This window comes from Miniopterus natalensis, chromosome 7 (assembly GCF_054644295.1).
Source record: "Miniopterus natalensis isolate mMinNat1 chromosome 7, mMinNat1.hap1, whole genome shotgun sequence".
NCBI classification, from domain to species: Eukaryota; Metazoa; Chordata; class Mammalia; order Chiroptera; family Miniopteridae; genus Miniopterus; species Miniopterus natalensis.
The window spans coordinates 18,702,935-18,717,602 of record NC_142087.1 but is presented as its reverse complement, the minus strand read 5'-3'; the positions used below and the strand labels follow the sequence as shown (position 1 = coordinate 18,717,602).

The 14,668-nt window shown below is 42.5% G+C and overlaps 1 protein-coding gene across 2 annotated transcripts in view; it reads left to right on the top strand.

Annotated features, from left to right (window-relative positions):
- FERMT1 (FERM domain containing kindlin 1) overlaps window positions 1-13,697 on the top strand; it is a 28,509-nt gene extending 14,812 nt beyond the window's left edge. For both annotated transcript variants that reach the window (XM_087818861.1, XM_016212040.2), the window contains exons 9-15: window positions 326-375; window positions 7,078-7,202; window positions 7,947-8,053; window positions 9,204-9,425; window positions 10,233-10,357; window positions 11,061-11,202; window positions 12,743-13,697. In XM_087818861.1, the coding sequence (XP_087674987.1) occupies window positions 326-375; window positions 7,078-7,202; window positions 7,947-8,053; window positions 9,204-9,425; window positions 10,233-10,357; window positions 11,061-11,202; window positions 12,743-12,916 (945 nt within the window). In that variant the 3' untranslated portion in view covers window positions 12,917-13,697. The remainder of the gene's footprint in view (window positions 1-325; window positions 376-7,077; window positions 7,203-7,946; window positions 8,054-9,203; window positions 9,426-10,232; window positions 10,358-11,060; window positions 11,203-12,742) is intronic.
- Window positions 13,698-14,668: the final 971 nt, after the last annotated feature.

Genomic DNA, 14,668 nt, shown 5'->3' with positions numbered 1-14,668 from the left:
ATTAGTATTAAATCATTACCCAAGTCACCACCCAAACCAAGAAACAGAATTGCCAGCCACCACAGAAGCCCCTGCATGTGAACCACCCCAGGTGCCCCGTCCCACTCCCAACCCTTCCGCACCCCCACCCCCTCACCCCAAGGCAACTGCTGGAGATGTGGCTAGTGTGACTGAGGAACTGAGTTTTTCATTCTATTTAATTGTAATTAATTCAAATTTAAATGGCTACATGTGGTGAGTGCTAGAGTGTTGACCGATGCAGGTATAGAGTGTCAGCACCATGTGTCTGATTACTGCTTATGGAATGTTATCTGTTTTTCCTTAGGAGGACATTACCGATATCCCTAAACTTGCAGATAATCTCAAATTATTTAGGTAAGTCACCCTTAAGGGGAATAGAGTACAGAAGTTTAAACTGAACATCCATTAAGCAACTTCATGGTTCAAAGATGAGAGCATGAGCTTTGGCATCAGACAGACATTCCTGGCTCCACAGCACATGCTAGTTGGGTGACCTTGGGTGTTGTCCTTATGTCTCTGAGCCTCAGTTTCCTGATGTATAAAATGAGGATATACCTCCTCGTGAGTTTGTTGAGAAGAGAGAAGATTAAATAAAATAACGCATGTGAAGCATTGAGCATAGTGCCTGGCTCATAGTACATGCTCAATAAATGGTGGTGTAAACATGGCCAGTGTCAGCAAGAGTGAACACGTATGCCAGACTGGAGTTTCCGTTACAGTCCATCTGGGAGTCTCAGGACTCGAACACCATTTCCAGGTTCTTTCCCAGTTTGAGAATCAGTTGTCACTGGAACCTGGATCCTGGGCTTATGGAGAAATAACCTTAGTTATCTACCTTTGCCTGTTAAAGTAGTTCTGATTAACTCCCCTGTCACCTCAGGTCAATCTGAAACTGTTGAAAAGGCAGAGAAGTTTTTTATTTCATGGGAAAAAAAGAACCACCGTGTTTGTGATGGTGCCAAGGTTTGTAAGGATGAAAGGATAAGGTCCCTTTGAAGTCCTATCAGTTGTCTGTCACTTTATGGTTTGTTGACTTTTAACAAACCAACACTTCACTGGCTCAGTTGGCTTGAAAGGAAACAAGCTGCTTTTGATAGTACATGATACAAAGAAAGACTTGGAAAGAATGAACGAGTTAGGTGAGAAACAGGAGTCCAAAGATTACAATTTTTGTCACCGGGTTTCTACAAGTTTGTTTTCTTTTTTAAATGTGATCTTAGGGTCTGGTCTCAAACAGCAGGGCCATTCATTTAACCTCTGGCATAAATAGTTGTAACCGTACATATCGTTACGGGCAGAGCTACAGAAAAGCAGTGGTAATTTGAATCCACAAATACGTCTTCATAAATTATTAATATTTGTCCTACAAAGAAAGTAGGTTGCCCTCTTCTCTGTTCAGAGCAATCCCAGCCCTTCATAAACCACGTGGTGACTATTTCCCTCCTGTAGATATTTTAGATGAAGAGGAAGACCTCCTGGAGGAAAGCCCCACATCCACATCACTGTAGTGGGAGTGATATGTTCACACTCACAAAATCGTTCTCATGTTTGGCCAGTGGGCACTTTATCCATCAAAGGTCTCATGACACCGAACTTAATATATAATGTAGTTCATGAAAGAAGGAAGTGAAGGGGGAAGGAAAAGAGGGAGGAAGCAAAGGCACAGAGACGCGAGGAAGGAGAGTGGAGAATGGGCCTCTGTTCCTAGTGGGCGCGTGACCTTGAATAGGCCCTTCATTTCCCTGGGCCTCCTTATCAGTACAAAAGCATTGAACTAACCCTTTGATTTTCAATGTGTTTTGTGTTTGTTTTTTTAACAGTAAGGCTCTTCCCCCCCCACCCCCCCAAACAAGATTAATTAAACCCACTATATAAATAGTGGACATCCAATTGCAGCAGCGTAGCATCTGATCTCGTGTAAATCCCAGTGTTGACCATAAATACATGTGCATGCTGAATAAAATTAAAATAAAATAAAATCGTTGTAAATACAAAGTTAATCTTGAAGTGAGACTGAGAAACCCCAACTCCAGGAAATAAAGAGGGAACGAACCTAGTTCTACAAATGGAGCCTCAGCTGCACAGAGGGAGTTGGGCCATGGACATCAGTACTCATGGCCTGGGGCTGGGATTTCTGTGCCCATGCAGGAATCAGAGGTGAAGCTTTAAGGTGGGGTGTGCTTCATGTGAAGCAGGGAGCCAGGACTGAAGGCCCTGCCTAAAGGTGGAGACTTGCAAGGGCTGCCTTCTCTATTTAACAGGGAGTAGAAAAACCACCCATCAACCAAAGGAAGCAGTAAGGAAGTTCATTCCAGCATGGGGTTCTGTGTGGGATATGAAAAGTCTCAAGAAATCAGAGCCAAGGTCTGTGCCGCACACCGATGTAGATCTAAATTTAAATGTCTTATATGACAAGAGAATCCTAGAAAAATAAAATAGAAACTGGATCAAGACCACAAAAATCTATGAAGTCCTAGCAAATGTAATTTTAAAAATCCGTGGAGGGAAATATCCACAACCTGGCATGCATAGGCCTTCTACAGAAAACAATAACCCTCTTTAAAAAAAAAAAAAAAGCTTCCAATAAAACTTACTAACCATTTGAGTCAATGAACCACCCCATAAAGGAAAAACAGACTCAACCAACAGCAGGATTAGCAGTTTCAATAATTTTAAGTAATGGAACAATCTGAAGAAACCATAAAATGAGTATGTTGAGAATCATTAAGTAAATTTAAAGGTAAAAATTGTAATGAGGGAGAACAGGCAATATTGAAGGGGAACCAAATAGAAATTCTAGAAATGAAAAAACATAGTCATAGAGATTTAAAATTGAATGAGTACATTAAACATCAAATTTAAAAACACAGTTGAAGAGAGAACTCAGGTAGAAATGGGAAGTATATAAATAGAATGCAGAAGCTCCCCTGGGAGTTCCAGAAGAAAATATGGGGAGAAACAAGCATTTAAAAATGGATGCATGAGAATTTTATAGAATTATTAAAGACAAAAGTCCTTAGATTCAAGAATCACAGATCCAAAAAAAAAAAAAATCAATGTAAATGTTGGTCTTGATACAGCCAACCACTGGAAAGGGAAAGTCTTTTAAATCAGACAGAGAAGACAGATTTTCTACAAAGAAGAACAGTTAGGTGGGCAGCAGATTTCTCACTGGCTAGGAATATCTTGAAAGTGCCAAGAGAAGATAACAGTCTATCTAGAATTTTCTGCCCAACCAATTTTTCAAGATTCTGCTTTCTGCAAACACCTAAATATAAATCAGACAAGATATAATCCTACTAGTAAGTTACATATTTAATAAAAACAATGATTTATGCCCAACTGGAAGGTATAACCACCATAGGAGAGACTACTTTGGAATAAATAAAATGGCTCCCCAGCAGGGTTTTAGGGGCCACACATAAAATTCATTCATTGTATTATTGGTCAAGTTCCTGTAGGCAAGTAGGCAAGTTACGTAGCAAAGAAGCTCCATCCATTCAGACATACACATTGTGCTGCAGGAGATTATCAGTGAGATTCATTTTATAGATACGAGACTCTTAAAATATCGCCTGGCCGGGCGTGGCTCAGAGGTTGAACGTCGACCTAGCATCCAGGCAGTCAGGGTTCGATTCCCAGTCAGGGCACATGCCCAAGTTGTGGGCTCGATCAATGACTCTCTCATCATTGATGTTTCTCTCTCTCTCTCCCTCTCCTTTCCTCTCTGTGAAATCAATAAAAATATTAAAAAAAAAAAAAAAAGACTTAAAATATCGTAGAATCTTTAGAGTATTTACAATTCATCGTCACTAGGAGAGTGACCATGAAAATCTTTTGGTCCCACATTAAGGCTCACCGGTTATAAGGTGGAAAAGTACCTGAAATAGAGTTACACATTTTTGTTTTTTCGAAAAAGGTTTTCCTAATCTATGACTTTTCTGTGATGACAAGTGTCCATGAGTAGTAAGCCTCCAGATGCTTTCAAGATAATAAACACACTCATCTTAAGGAGAACATTTGAAAGCAGTTATTTGGAAATGTTTTCATTGTCATAGTATTGCCAATAATGATACCGCCTATTAAAACAATAACATGTGCACACCTTTAAAACTCGGAAACAGAATTTTCCTGTTAAATATCATCCAGATTAAGAGTTACAGTGTGTTTAAATGCACTTAAGGCAACATATTCTGATTGATATGCATGAGTGATTGACATTAGAGAAGATGGAAATCAGTGGCTTTGTTTCAACAAAAACCTTCCCAAACAGGTAGATGGCATTAAGATATGAGCGTTGTGATTCAGTGAGCACAGCCACACTGTACTTCCTCAACTGGGATTTATGTAACTGAGTAAGAACCTCCCTTCTTAAAACAAACTGAATTTTTTATATTCATTTATTTTTAATGTATATGTTTGTGTAGATTTTATAATGTATGTAATTTATTATATGTTATAAATACATATACAAATATCACAAACAATTCTACGTATGTTAAGGCAGCGATTTTCAACCGTGTGCCACAAGAATTTTTAAAACATACAATACCTGACTAATTAGTCAGGGGCACTGACCTCCTTTCCCTTAGGTTGTCAAATAAAAAAATGACAACGGCCAACACAACAATAGCCATCCGGTGTGAATGAATCAGAATTATACCTATTTTTTTGTCACATCAGAATAAATATATTTTTTGATGTGCCCCAGAATTTTAGTAATTAGTTTACGTGTGCCATGAGATGAAAAGGTTGAAAATCGCTGTGTTAAGGGATAGGTACTCAAGATATTTTTAAAGATGCGCTGTGCCCAGTTTTAGTTTGGAGATTACTGGTCTATACCAGTGTTTCTCAAACTCTGGGGAATGGGGAACCACCTTAGGAAAGCTCACGTAAAATGCAGATGTCTGGGTCCTAACCTGGACCTGCGAATCTTCACCTCGGGGCCTGGGGCGATGCTCGGATATCTCTGACAAGCTCCCTTCCAATTCTGATGAGCACCAGGGCTTGAGAACCATCTGATTCTCGAATAAAGTCCAACACCATGGCAGGACATTCAAAGTCCCACCATAGCCCCGGCCTACCTTGCTGTTCTCATCTGTATCATTCCCCCCCACGGAAAGGCTGGAGCCACAGAAACTACTCCTCTCCCCCATCCCCATTGCTCAGCACAGTGCCCAGCAGGAGGTCAGGGTTCAAGAAATACTCAACCCAACTCCTATCGACAAGGTGCCCAGCTCGGACTCGCCTCTGCATTCTGCATGTGCGGTTGCCACCTTCTGAAATTTCTTCCCAGTTTCCCCCAATCCTTCCTTCCCCGTTTAAATGCTGTGTCCCTCTGTAACTCACCTCTTCCCGCACCCTTGCTGTATGACTTACCATACTGTATTTGTTTGTTCTGTGCATACCCCTCTTTAAACTAGGAGCTTTATGAGGATTCGAGAGACTCATTCTTGCGCGCACCGTTCCCTACCCAACCCAGCCGCTTTCTCTGCTCCTTCCCCTGCCCTGCCGGCCCAGCCTCTGGAACGTGGGGTGGGAGCAATAAGCTTAGCTCTGGGGACGAATGGAAACAAACTGGAAGAGATAGTAGGGGGATTTGAGATTTTTTTAATATTTTCAAAGTCCAGTTAAATGGAGAAACAGGGTTCCATTCCATTCTGCATAGGAATATTCAGATGCCTGGGACCAAACTGAGACCTTACTACTTTTCATTATAGGCTCTTTAGATTTTATTTTGAAAAGACTGTTAATGTTGGAGAATGAGATTCTTAGATAAGTAGTTTTTTAAATAGATTCCTTAGAAGTATATTAACTACAACTCTCGACATTTTAATGCAGTGGGGTTCTAAATCCTGGAAATGTTAACTTCGTATAATGTTTTTCAATTTTATTTTATAATTTGTATGTAATATGTTCCTGTTATCTTTCAACTGTCTTTTACTGAACATCTTCTCCCTTATCCTTGTGTTAAGCAGTTTCAGCTAAGGAAAGAAGAGTACTGATGTGTTAAAAAGACTTGCCCAAAATTATATATGAGTGGTATCAACACCAAGCTTCCTCTCTTGCCCCATTCTTGAATGCAGAACTCCACTTCTCTGCCATGAGATACCCTCATCCACCCCCAAAGCCAGGACTGTTCCACCGAATCACATACAATCCATAGTGTCTTTTCTCTGCCTATTTGTATCCCCTTTCTTGCTCCATAGGTCTCACATTTTTCTGTTTTCAGTGACACAACTGAGTCCTGCCATGGGCCCTGTCAACCTTGGAGAGCCCAGAGAACAGAGTTTTCTGGCCCCCAAAAATATCACTGTTGGAGATCTTCCCAAAAATATTTTTTAATAACAATATAGATGAGCTGTGGATTTTGGTGCTTCCCATGGCTCACTGGGAATTCGCTGGTGGTTTCTCTTAATTAAAGGTCAAGAGGAAACTACAGAAAAGGTCACTCACTTTGATATCTGATATTTATGTCTGATAACTTTGCTGTTCACATGGACAGTTTTTTCAGATCTAAGGGGTGTATGGAAATTTTAGATGTCACAGGCTCATGGATGTTTCTCCCATATAATAATTATTATTATATACTGATAATATATTTACAATATATAATACATAGTATAATGTTTATAATAAATTTTTAATTTATTTATTTAGCACTTTGGTTGTTCCAGGTGCTGTGATAAGCACCTTACAGAGATTATCTGTCTCCATCCTCACAAAAGCCCTGTGAGTGGGAAGCTATTGCTCTTCCCATCACACAGACAGTGCACATGGACCAGGCAGGTGAAGTGTCTTTCCCTGGGTCACACGTCCAGAGAGTAACAGAGCCAGAGTGTGGCCCCAGGCGGTCTAATGCGAGCTTTGCATTAAGCTCTACATCTCAGAGCAAAACCCCGTTTCTAGTTTTTAGACATGACTTGGCAATTTGCAAATTGTTTTTAAAAATAAAGCATATGTTGTTTGCAAGAGCATCTTGATCTGCTTGAAATTTGCGATGTTTCCTACATTTCTGGATGGTTGTTTCAATGTTTCCCATACTTTCATTTGCAGGCCCAAGAAGCTAATGTTAAAAGCTTTCAAACAATATTGGTTCGTCTTTAAAGACACGTCTATAGCCTACTTTAAAAATAAGGAACTCGAACAAGGAGAACCAATAGAAAAATTAAATCTGAGAGGTAAGGCGGGCTCTACATCTTGCTGTGGCTTGTCATGGCCCAGGAGGCCGACGAAAGCCAAGGCCCTACCCGCGGAAGGGAGGTTATTTCCAGGGTGTCACTGTTCAAATCGGCGCCTGCCTGCAGCTCGGTTCCCGTGGCACCTAGAACTGGAGCGGGGTTTAGTCAACACAGTTATTTCTATTCTGCTCTTTCTTCTTTCCCAGTGTGTCCAAGTCTATGAGGTGGAGGTAACTGGCATCATAAGTATAATACATTGTGGGATCCTGAAGAGCTTTCTGAATTCTAGAACAGTTACACTTAACTCAGTGTCACTTTAGTGCCCATTCTAATTTCTGAAAGCGACTGTAAGTGTACTAACAACTCCTTAAGTTGAAATATTTTATTAACCAGGACACTCAATTCCCTTATCACTGTGGCAATCAGAGAATCTCCAGTGCTTTGGTTTATTTTAAAGTTCATATTCATAATTGTTCCTATAGGTTAAGATAGCCAAATCAATCTCAAAAATCAATTCAGTTGATGACATATTTTTAAAAATCATAAAAGAAAAATATTTTTCTCTATCCATGTTAATTGTAAGTCTTAGTTACGCTTTAATTAGTGTTATTGGCTTGCTCCGTTTTTCTGAAGAAAAGCATATCAGAGGGGCTTATGTGCAAAGTCTTTACTTTAGATGCACATCTGATATCTATATAATACATTCTTCAGAACTCGGCTGTGACCCCACCTTTTGTTATTCAGGCTGTGAAATTGTGCCAGATGTAAATGTAGCAGGAAGAAAATTTGGAATCAAGTTATTAATCCCTGTTGCTGATGGTATGAATGAAGTGTACCTGAGATGTGACCACGTAAGTAAAACCATAAAAATGTTCAGTTATTCTACCTAAGGACAAACCATCTGAGGTGTTTTCTCAAATGAGAACACTGTTGTATCAGTCAGCTATTGCTTTGTAACAACCAACCACAAAAATCACAGTGACATGTACCAACAAACACTTGTTTCTGAAACATCTGCAGCTAGGCTGGGGGTGGATGATCCAGGCTGGTGTCAGCTGGGAAGACCTGGCTAAGCTTGGCTCCTCCCTGCAGGTTGAGCTCATTGTATTTATTCTGGGTCCCAGGCTGCCTGGGGAGGCTCTTCTCACAGTGATGGCAGAAATGCCAGAAAGCAGCTGGAAACATGCGAGACCTCCTAACACTTAGGCTTATATTTGGTACACTGTCATTTCCACCCATATCCCATTGGCCAAAGCAAGCCTCATAGCTGGGCCCAAAATCAAGTGAGGGGAATTACACTCTGGCCCTGGTGAGAGGGACAATAAAATTACATGGCAAAGGGTGTGGAGACTGAGGTCAGTAATTCAAAGTACTGCACCTACTGTTGCTCTGAAGAATTTCACTCCTCAGCTGCAACCCCTCTGCTTCTGGGACCACTCTTCTTCCTCCCTAAGGTAAAAATAAAAATAAAAAATGAGCACAGACATTACAGATAGAAGGCAACACTTTCTGGTTCAGATCTCATCATTGGACCTGATTCCTACTGTGGGATGAGAGTCTTTACTAACGATAGACCAGAGTAGAAGTGATATGGGAAATCAGTTAATGATTTTTTCCTTGTGTTCTTCTGTCAGAGAGATCAGATGTGATCTGAAAATGGAAATATATGTCAAGGAAGGCTGTCTGGCATTTGAGGTTTTTAGCTGTCTCTGCTCCATGGCACATGCCCTTGGTTCATTTTTAAAGTTGTGGAACTTATCAAGACTGACGTTGCTATTCTCTAGCCCCTTATCATCTAGAAGCTCAACGCAGGAATCAAAAGCCATTGTTGGGTGTTAAGTTAGGTGATTAATAGCCACTCAGACCATATGCCACTTTAACCTTTCCATGCTTGGAAGGTGACAATTTTATATTGTAAAGATGAAAGCCCAAGTCCTGCTGTTCCCAGCAGGATGGCTTTGCACTTGAACTTGCATCTCAGCCCTCCTGTATTTACTGCAGGAGAATCAATATGCCCAGTGGATGGCTGCCTGCATCTTGGCATCGAAGGGCAAAACCATGGCAGATAGCTCCTACCAGCCGGAGGTCCTCAACATCCTTTCATTTCTGAGGATGAAAAACCGGAACTCGACATCTTCAGTGGCTTCCAGTCTCGAAAACATGGACATGAATCCAGAATGTTTTGTGTCACCTCGGTGTGCAAAAAAACACAAGTCTAAACAGGTACTGCTAATCCTGTTGGGGCAGTGATTTGCAGTGAATTCTGTGTTTCCTGAAAATAAAATGAGAAATTGAAATGACTGAGGCCATCATCTTGAAAAATCAGTTGATGGGCAAATTTGACTATGGATGGGATATTAGGTGATATTAAGAAATTATTGTTAATTATGTTAGCGGTAACTGTACTGCTAACTGAGTATAGCAATATGCCTTGATATAATTTAATTAAAAACAAAGTGATTTATTCCCTTTAAATTATGCTGCCATAATCATGGATTAAAAGTTAAACAGATACCCCCTAGCCAGTTTGGCTCAGTGGTTACAGCCTCGGCCTGAGGACTGAAGAGTCCCGGGTTCGATCCCAGCCAAGGGCACGGACCTTGGTTGCAGGCTAGACTCTGTTTGGGGCGTGTTTGTGAGGCAACCAATTGATGTGTTTCTCTCACCTCAGTGTTTCTCTCTCTCTCTCTCCCTTCCACTCTCTCTGAAAAGCAATGGGGGGAAAAATATCCTCAGGTGAGAATTAAAAAAAAAAAGTTAAACAGATAAACTGAGTCAAGTACGCCCATTGTCCATTGAAACACCACTACCCCAGAAAAAGGGACTCGGAACTGTCCGTCTGCATGAACCTTGGAAGCTATTGTGTTGGCTGATCTTGTTTCTGCTCCTGGTGATTTGCATGGGGGGGCGGGGGAGAATATGAATGAGAACGAATTGTCTTTGTAGAGCTGCAGGAGGGTCTTGCATTTATTTTTCTCAGAGGGGGTCTGGAGCTGATGGGATGCTAAGGTGTCTCTTGTTTCTGTTTAGCTGGCAGCCCGGATTATGGAAGCCCACCAGAACGTGGCCCAGATGTCCCTGGTTGAAGCCAAGCTGCGGTTCATTCAGGCGTGGCAGTCCCTACCTGAATTCGGCCTCACCTATTACCTTGTCAGGTGATTACAGGGCTCACTGGCCTCTCTCACCATCCTTTGAATTTTAAATGGCTTTCCTGGAGCCCAGTTTATTCTCACTTAGTCTAGAATGTAGTACTATTTTTATTTTAAAATACTGCCCTTTCACGGATAGCCCAAAACTTTGGGTTGCTCATAAAGATCTTCCATACCTCTGTCTGAAGTGCCGATACCCATGAATCCTAGCTAGGTGGGAAAGGAAATTTGGTTCTTTTGGGATAACAACATTTGCAAAACCAGAGAAAGAAATCACCTGTTGATTTTATGAAATCTATGACCTTAATGTCAAGTTCCCCCCACTGGAATATAAGCTTCCATAAAGTCAGGAATTTTCTATCCGTTTATCTCACTACTATCATCCCAGCGCCTAAAAGGGTTCCTGGCATATACAGATGGTGCTAATTTTTAATTAATTAATTTGACCCCCTCTTATTTTGCTTTCCTCTAATGTCAGTTTCCCTTAAAGAATGTCTTTGGATCAGCCTTAATTCTCTCCACTCATCATATTCTCTATAGCACAATAGAAATGCCCTTCTATAGAAAGTTAACACCTCATTATCCATTCTTCATACAGGATCTAGAAATATTGGTGTTATTTATCTTTAAGAAGTTGTAAGTTGTATGTGAATAAATACATTACAGGAAGCAGTTGCTTCTTTTAATTAAATTTTTTTTTTTTTTTCAGATTTAAAGGAAGTAAGAAAGAAGACATTCTGGGAGTTTCATATAATAGACTGATTAGAATCGATGCAGCGACTGGGATTCCAATTACAACATGGAGATTCGCCAATATGAAACAATGGAATGTAAATTGGGAAATCCGGCAGGTAAAGTGAAAGTTTGGGGTATATTTGGTGTTAAGCCTGTAAATGTGCGCCCTCAAAATTGCAGTGTTCTGATTTTAAAGGCCATTCTTATATGTAGAACTCAGAAACCACAAGCTGTGGCCATTGTCTGCTAAAATAATCACACACAGTTCTGGGCAGTTTCCTAACATGTACAGACCAAAAATGCTTTTAAATTAACTCCACTAGTTGGCTTAGTCTCAATGCAGACTCTAAAATTGCTGAGCAGTTAATTTCCTTCAGCTCAGCATAGGATTATATAAGACTTAGGCCGATAATTACTTAGCAGAAACTACACTGGATATAACTGTCACCCAAAGTAAATCCAAAAAAGGCCTCCTCTGACTGGCTGCCAAAAGGTCTAACTGGTTGAGGACTCGGAGGCTCCACTGCCCACCTTGAGAGCGTCCCAGTCCCAAAAGGGAGAAACTGCCAGAGAAGCCAGTGAGGTGCACAGGGATGACTGAGAAAAGCTAAGCCTCGAGCATAGGAATCCTTGAACTCTCAGCACCCCATCATCTGCACCCAGGAAACTAAGTGCAGGCCAAGGCTACATCATGGGAAATTCTAGGTGGAGTTAGAGCACCTTAGCATCCTGCTGGTATGGAATCTCTCTTCCCTCCTTTCTGCATTTTTCCAGCAGAAAACCATCAATGTAGAGGCCTGGTAAGAGACTCATTTTTTTTTTTTAGAGAGATGGAGGGAGGGAGGGACGGAGGGACGGAGGGACGGAGGGAGAAACATCAATTTGATGTTCCATTTATTTATGCACTCATTGGTTGCTTCTTGTATGTGCCCTGATGGAAGATACAGCCCAAAACCTTGGCATATCGGGACAATGCTCTAACCAACTGAGCTACCCAGGGGCAACTCACACTTTTTTTTAAGAACCGTGGACTCTTTTCAGCAGGGCTGCTAACCATCTGGGCACTCATTTGTAAAATGAAGGTCTGAGATTAGATGACTTCCAAGGGAGTGGTTCTAAAATCTTGTTGCGTATTAGGATCACCTGGGGAGTTTTAAAATCCCACCACCCAGGCCATTCCCAAGACCAATTAAAGCTGGATGTCTAAGGGCGGTTTATGGGCATCAGTCATTTGCAAAGGGCCTTAGGTGACTGCAGTGGGCACCCCTAATGTCCGTTTCTTCTAGTGCTTAGTTTATGACTTTCAGCTGGGAAGGAGTGAGGGCCAGTGGCTGAGGAAATCCTAGGTGGGTCCTTTATTCTCCAACAAAAAGTCTGTATGATACCCTAGACTTTGACACCGGGAGTGCTTAGAAAGTTCTACATCTAAACAAGAGACAGATGCTTTGCAGCAAAGCTGACACCACAAGAGGGCGCAGAGAGCAAAGACATGTTTTCTGAAGCCTTTCGTGGAAGTGGCGGGTGTTCTGTGGTTTTGGGAGAAGCCCACCTGTCAGCCACCCCTGCAGTCCTCAGCTCTGGGCCGCCTCCGGCACCGCAGCTTCGCTCTCCTCTTGCCTTGTCAGAGGTTAAGGTCGCCTGTGCCTCGTCTTCCAGGTGGCGATCGAGTTTGACCAGAACGTCTCCATTGCGTTCACCTGCCTGAGCGCCGATTGCAAGGTCGTGCACGAATATATCGGTGGCTACATCTTCCTGTCCACCCGCTCCAAGGACCAGAACGAAACACTCGACGAGGATCTGTTCCACAAGTTGACAGGCGGTCAGGAGTGAAGCCGAGCCGGCCTGCTGGGCCTACAGAGGGCTCGAAGGCGGCCCTCCCCAGCCGGGGGCCCAGGCTTGCAGTGCAGGTTCCAGACTGATGGACAGCCCATATTCACCGCCAGTCACCCAGATCCTTACCTCATTTCAGGCACACTGCCTAGCACCCCTCCCCCTTTGCTTACTTTGCCCTGTGCTACCAGCAGTGGAAGGAGCCTCAGTTGCCTTTTCTATAAAATGGGAGGGCAGGAGAAAGATAGTGCTTTAAGACCACTCTAAGGCCCAGCATACAGGTTCAGTTCTGTGACCTACAGAACCTGCAAGTGAATGGCTAGAAGTTGTTCCTGTGCTTACCTACGTTGTTACAAGCTTTAAAAGCATGCGTAGCAAGGACGAATCTTACTCCACAAACTCAGGTATGAAAAGAGAGGTCGTTCCTTAACAGAACAGCTTTTAGCTCCCATCTTGTGGAAATGGTGGAGGGAAACCACACACACACATTTCCCATGAAGGTCAAAGTCTAGGGGTGGAGAGAGGAGAGGTGGGATTTCCTGATACCAGTTGACAAGGGGTCAAAGCAGTGGACCTCAATGTCGTCGGTCCACAGTGACTTCTGCCAAGGTGACCACTGACCCATCTGGTTCAGACATTGGTCCTCTCAGGTTACTAGTCCCACAAGTCCCATTCCATTCTGGGGATCCCTCAACCACCTTTATGTCCTTGGTGACATGGGTACAGGGAACCTACTCCTCAACTCAGCCCCATGTCTCCACTACTTCTACCCTGGGATGGGGCTCAGGGAGACAGTCCTCATTCTCTGTTCATAAAACCACCTTCCCACATCCAGGCTTCCAGTGAGGTCCCCATCCCAACGGGTCACAAAGAGAAGGACAGGACACGGGCCAGGCCCATTGGCTTCCATCCACACAGACCTTGTCTGGCCTGGGGGGCAGGGAAGCCTCGCTCTTACCACTCATCAGTGTTACTCTGGATTTGTGTCTATTCTTATGATTCTGGCCTTTCCCCTTACAGGCCTTGGCTTTCATAAATCAAAAGCCAATCACAGTCTTTTCTCCCTGCCTTAAGACATGAGTGCGGGCCAATGAATAGCTGCTTCTGTTGTCATTTTCTGTTTTGGTTTGTCAGCACTGGAGGGAATGGGTCTTGAGAAGGTAAAGCAAAACCAGGGGGAGAGGAAAATATCAAATAGTATTTTAATTGTTTTTGGAGTTTCTCTAAGGTACAAATTTCAGGGGGCCTGGCCAGAGCTCAGATGCTGGTAAACATCAGCTAGTTGTTGCTTTATTTCCCAGCACAACCTTTTGAGAAGAGAGATCTCCAGGATTCCTGGAGCCACAATGGGACAGCCTTAGATAGGGACCCCTAGGCCCTGCCTGAGTCAGAAGCATCACTGGAAGTTTTTCTCTCAGCCTCTCTCAGAGGTGAGTGTTAATGAACACTCCCCTGGCACCTGGTGAACCTCCGAGGCCTACCTGTCAAGCTCGGAGGTGGCTTAGGCACTTGGAAAATCTGGTCCATGTCATAAAGAACTTCATTTGAAATGTTTTATGTAGAAACTGTACTGGGTTAAACTTAGTATTGGTCATTACTATAGAGTTCTGGGCTCTATTATTTTAGAACCTAGTCAGGTCTTTAAGATCATGTTGGGCCCTACATTAAAATAATGCTCCTCGATGTGACATTTCACCTGTCTGCTGCCACGTTCAGCTCTGCATAACTTACCAAAGGCACACCTCAGTACAA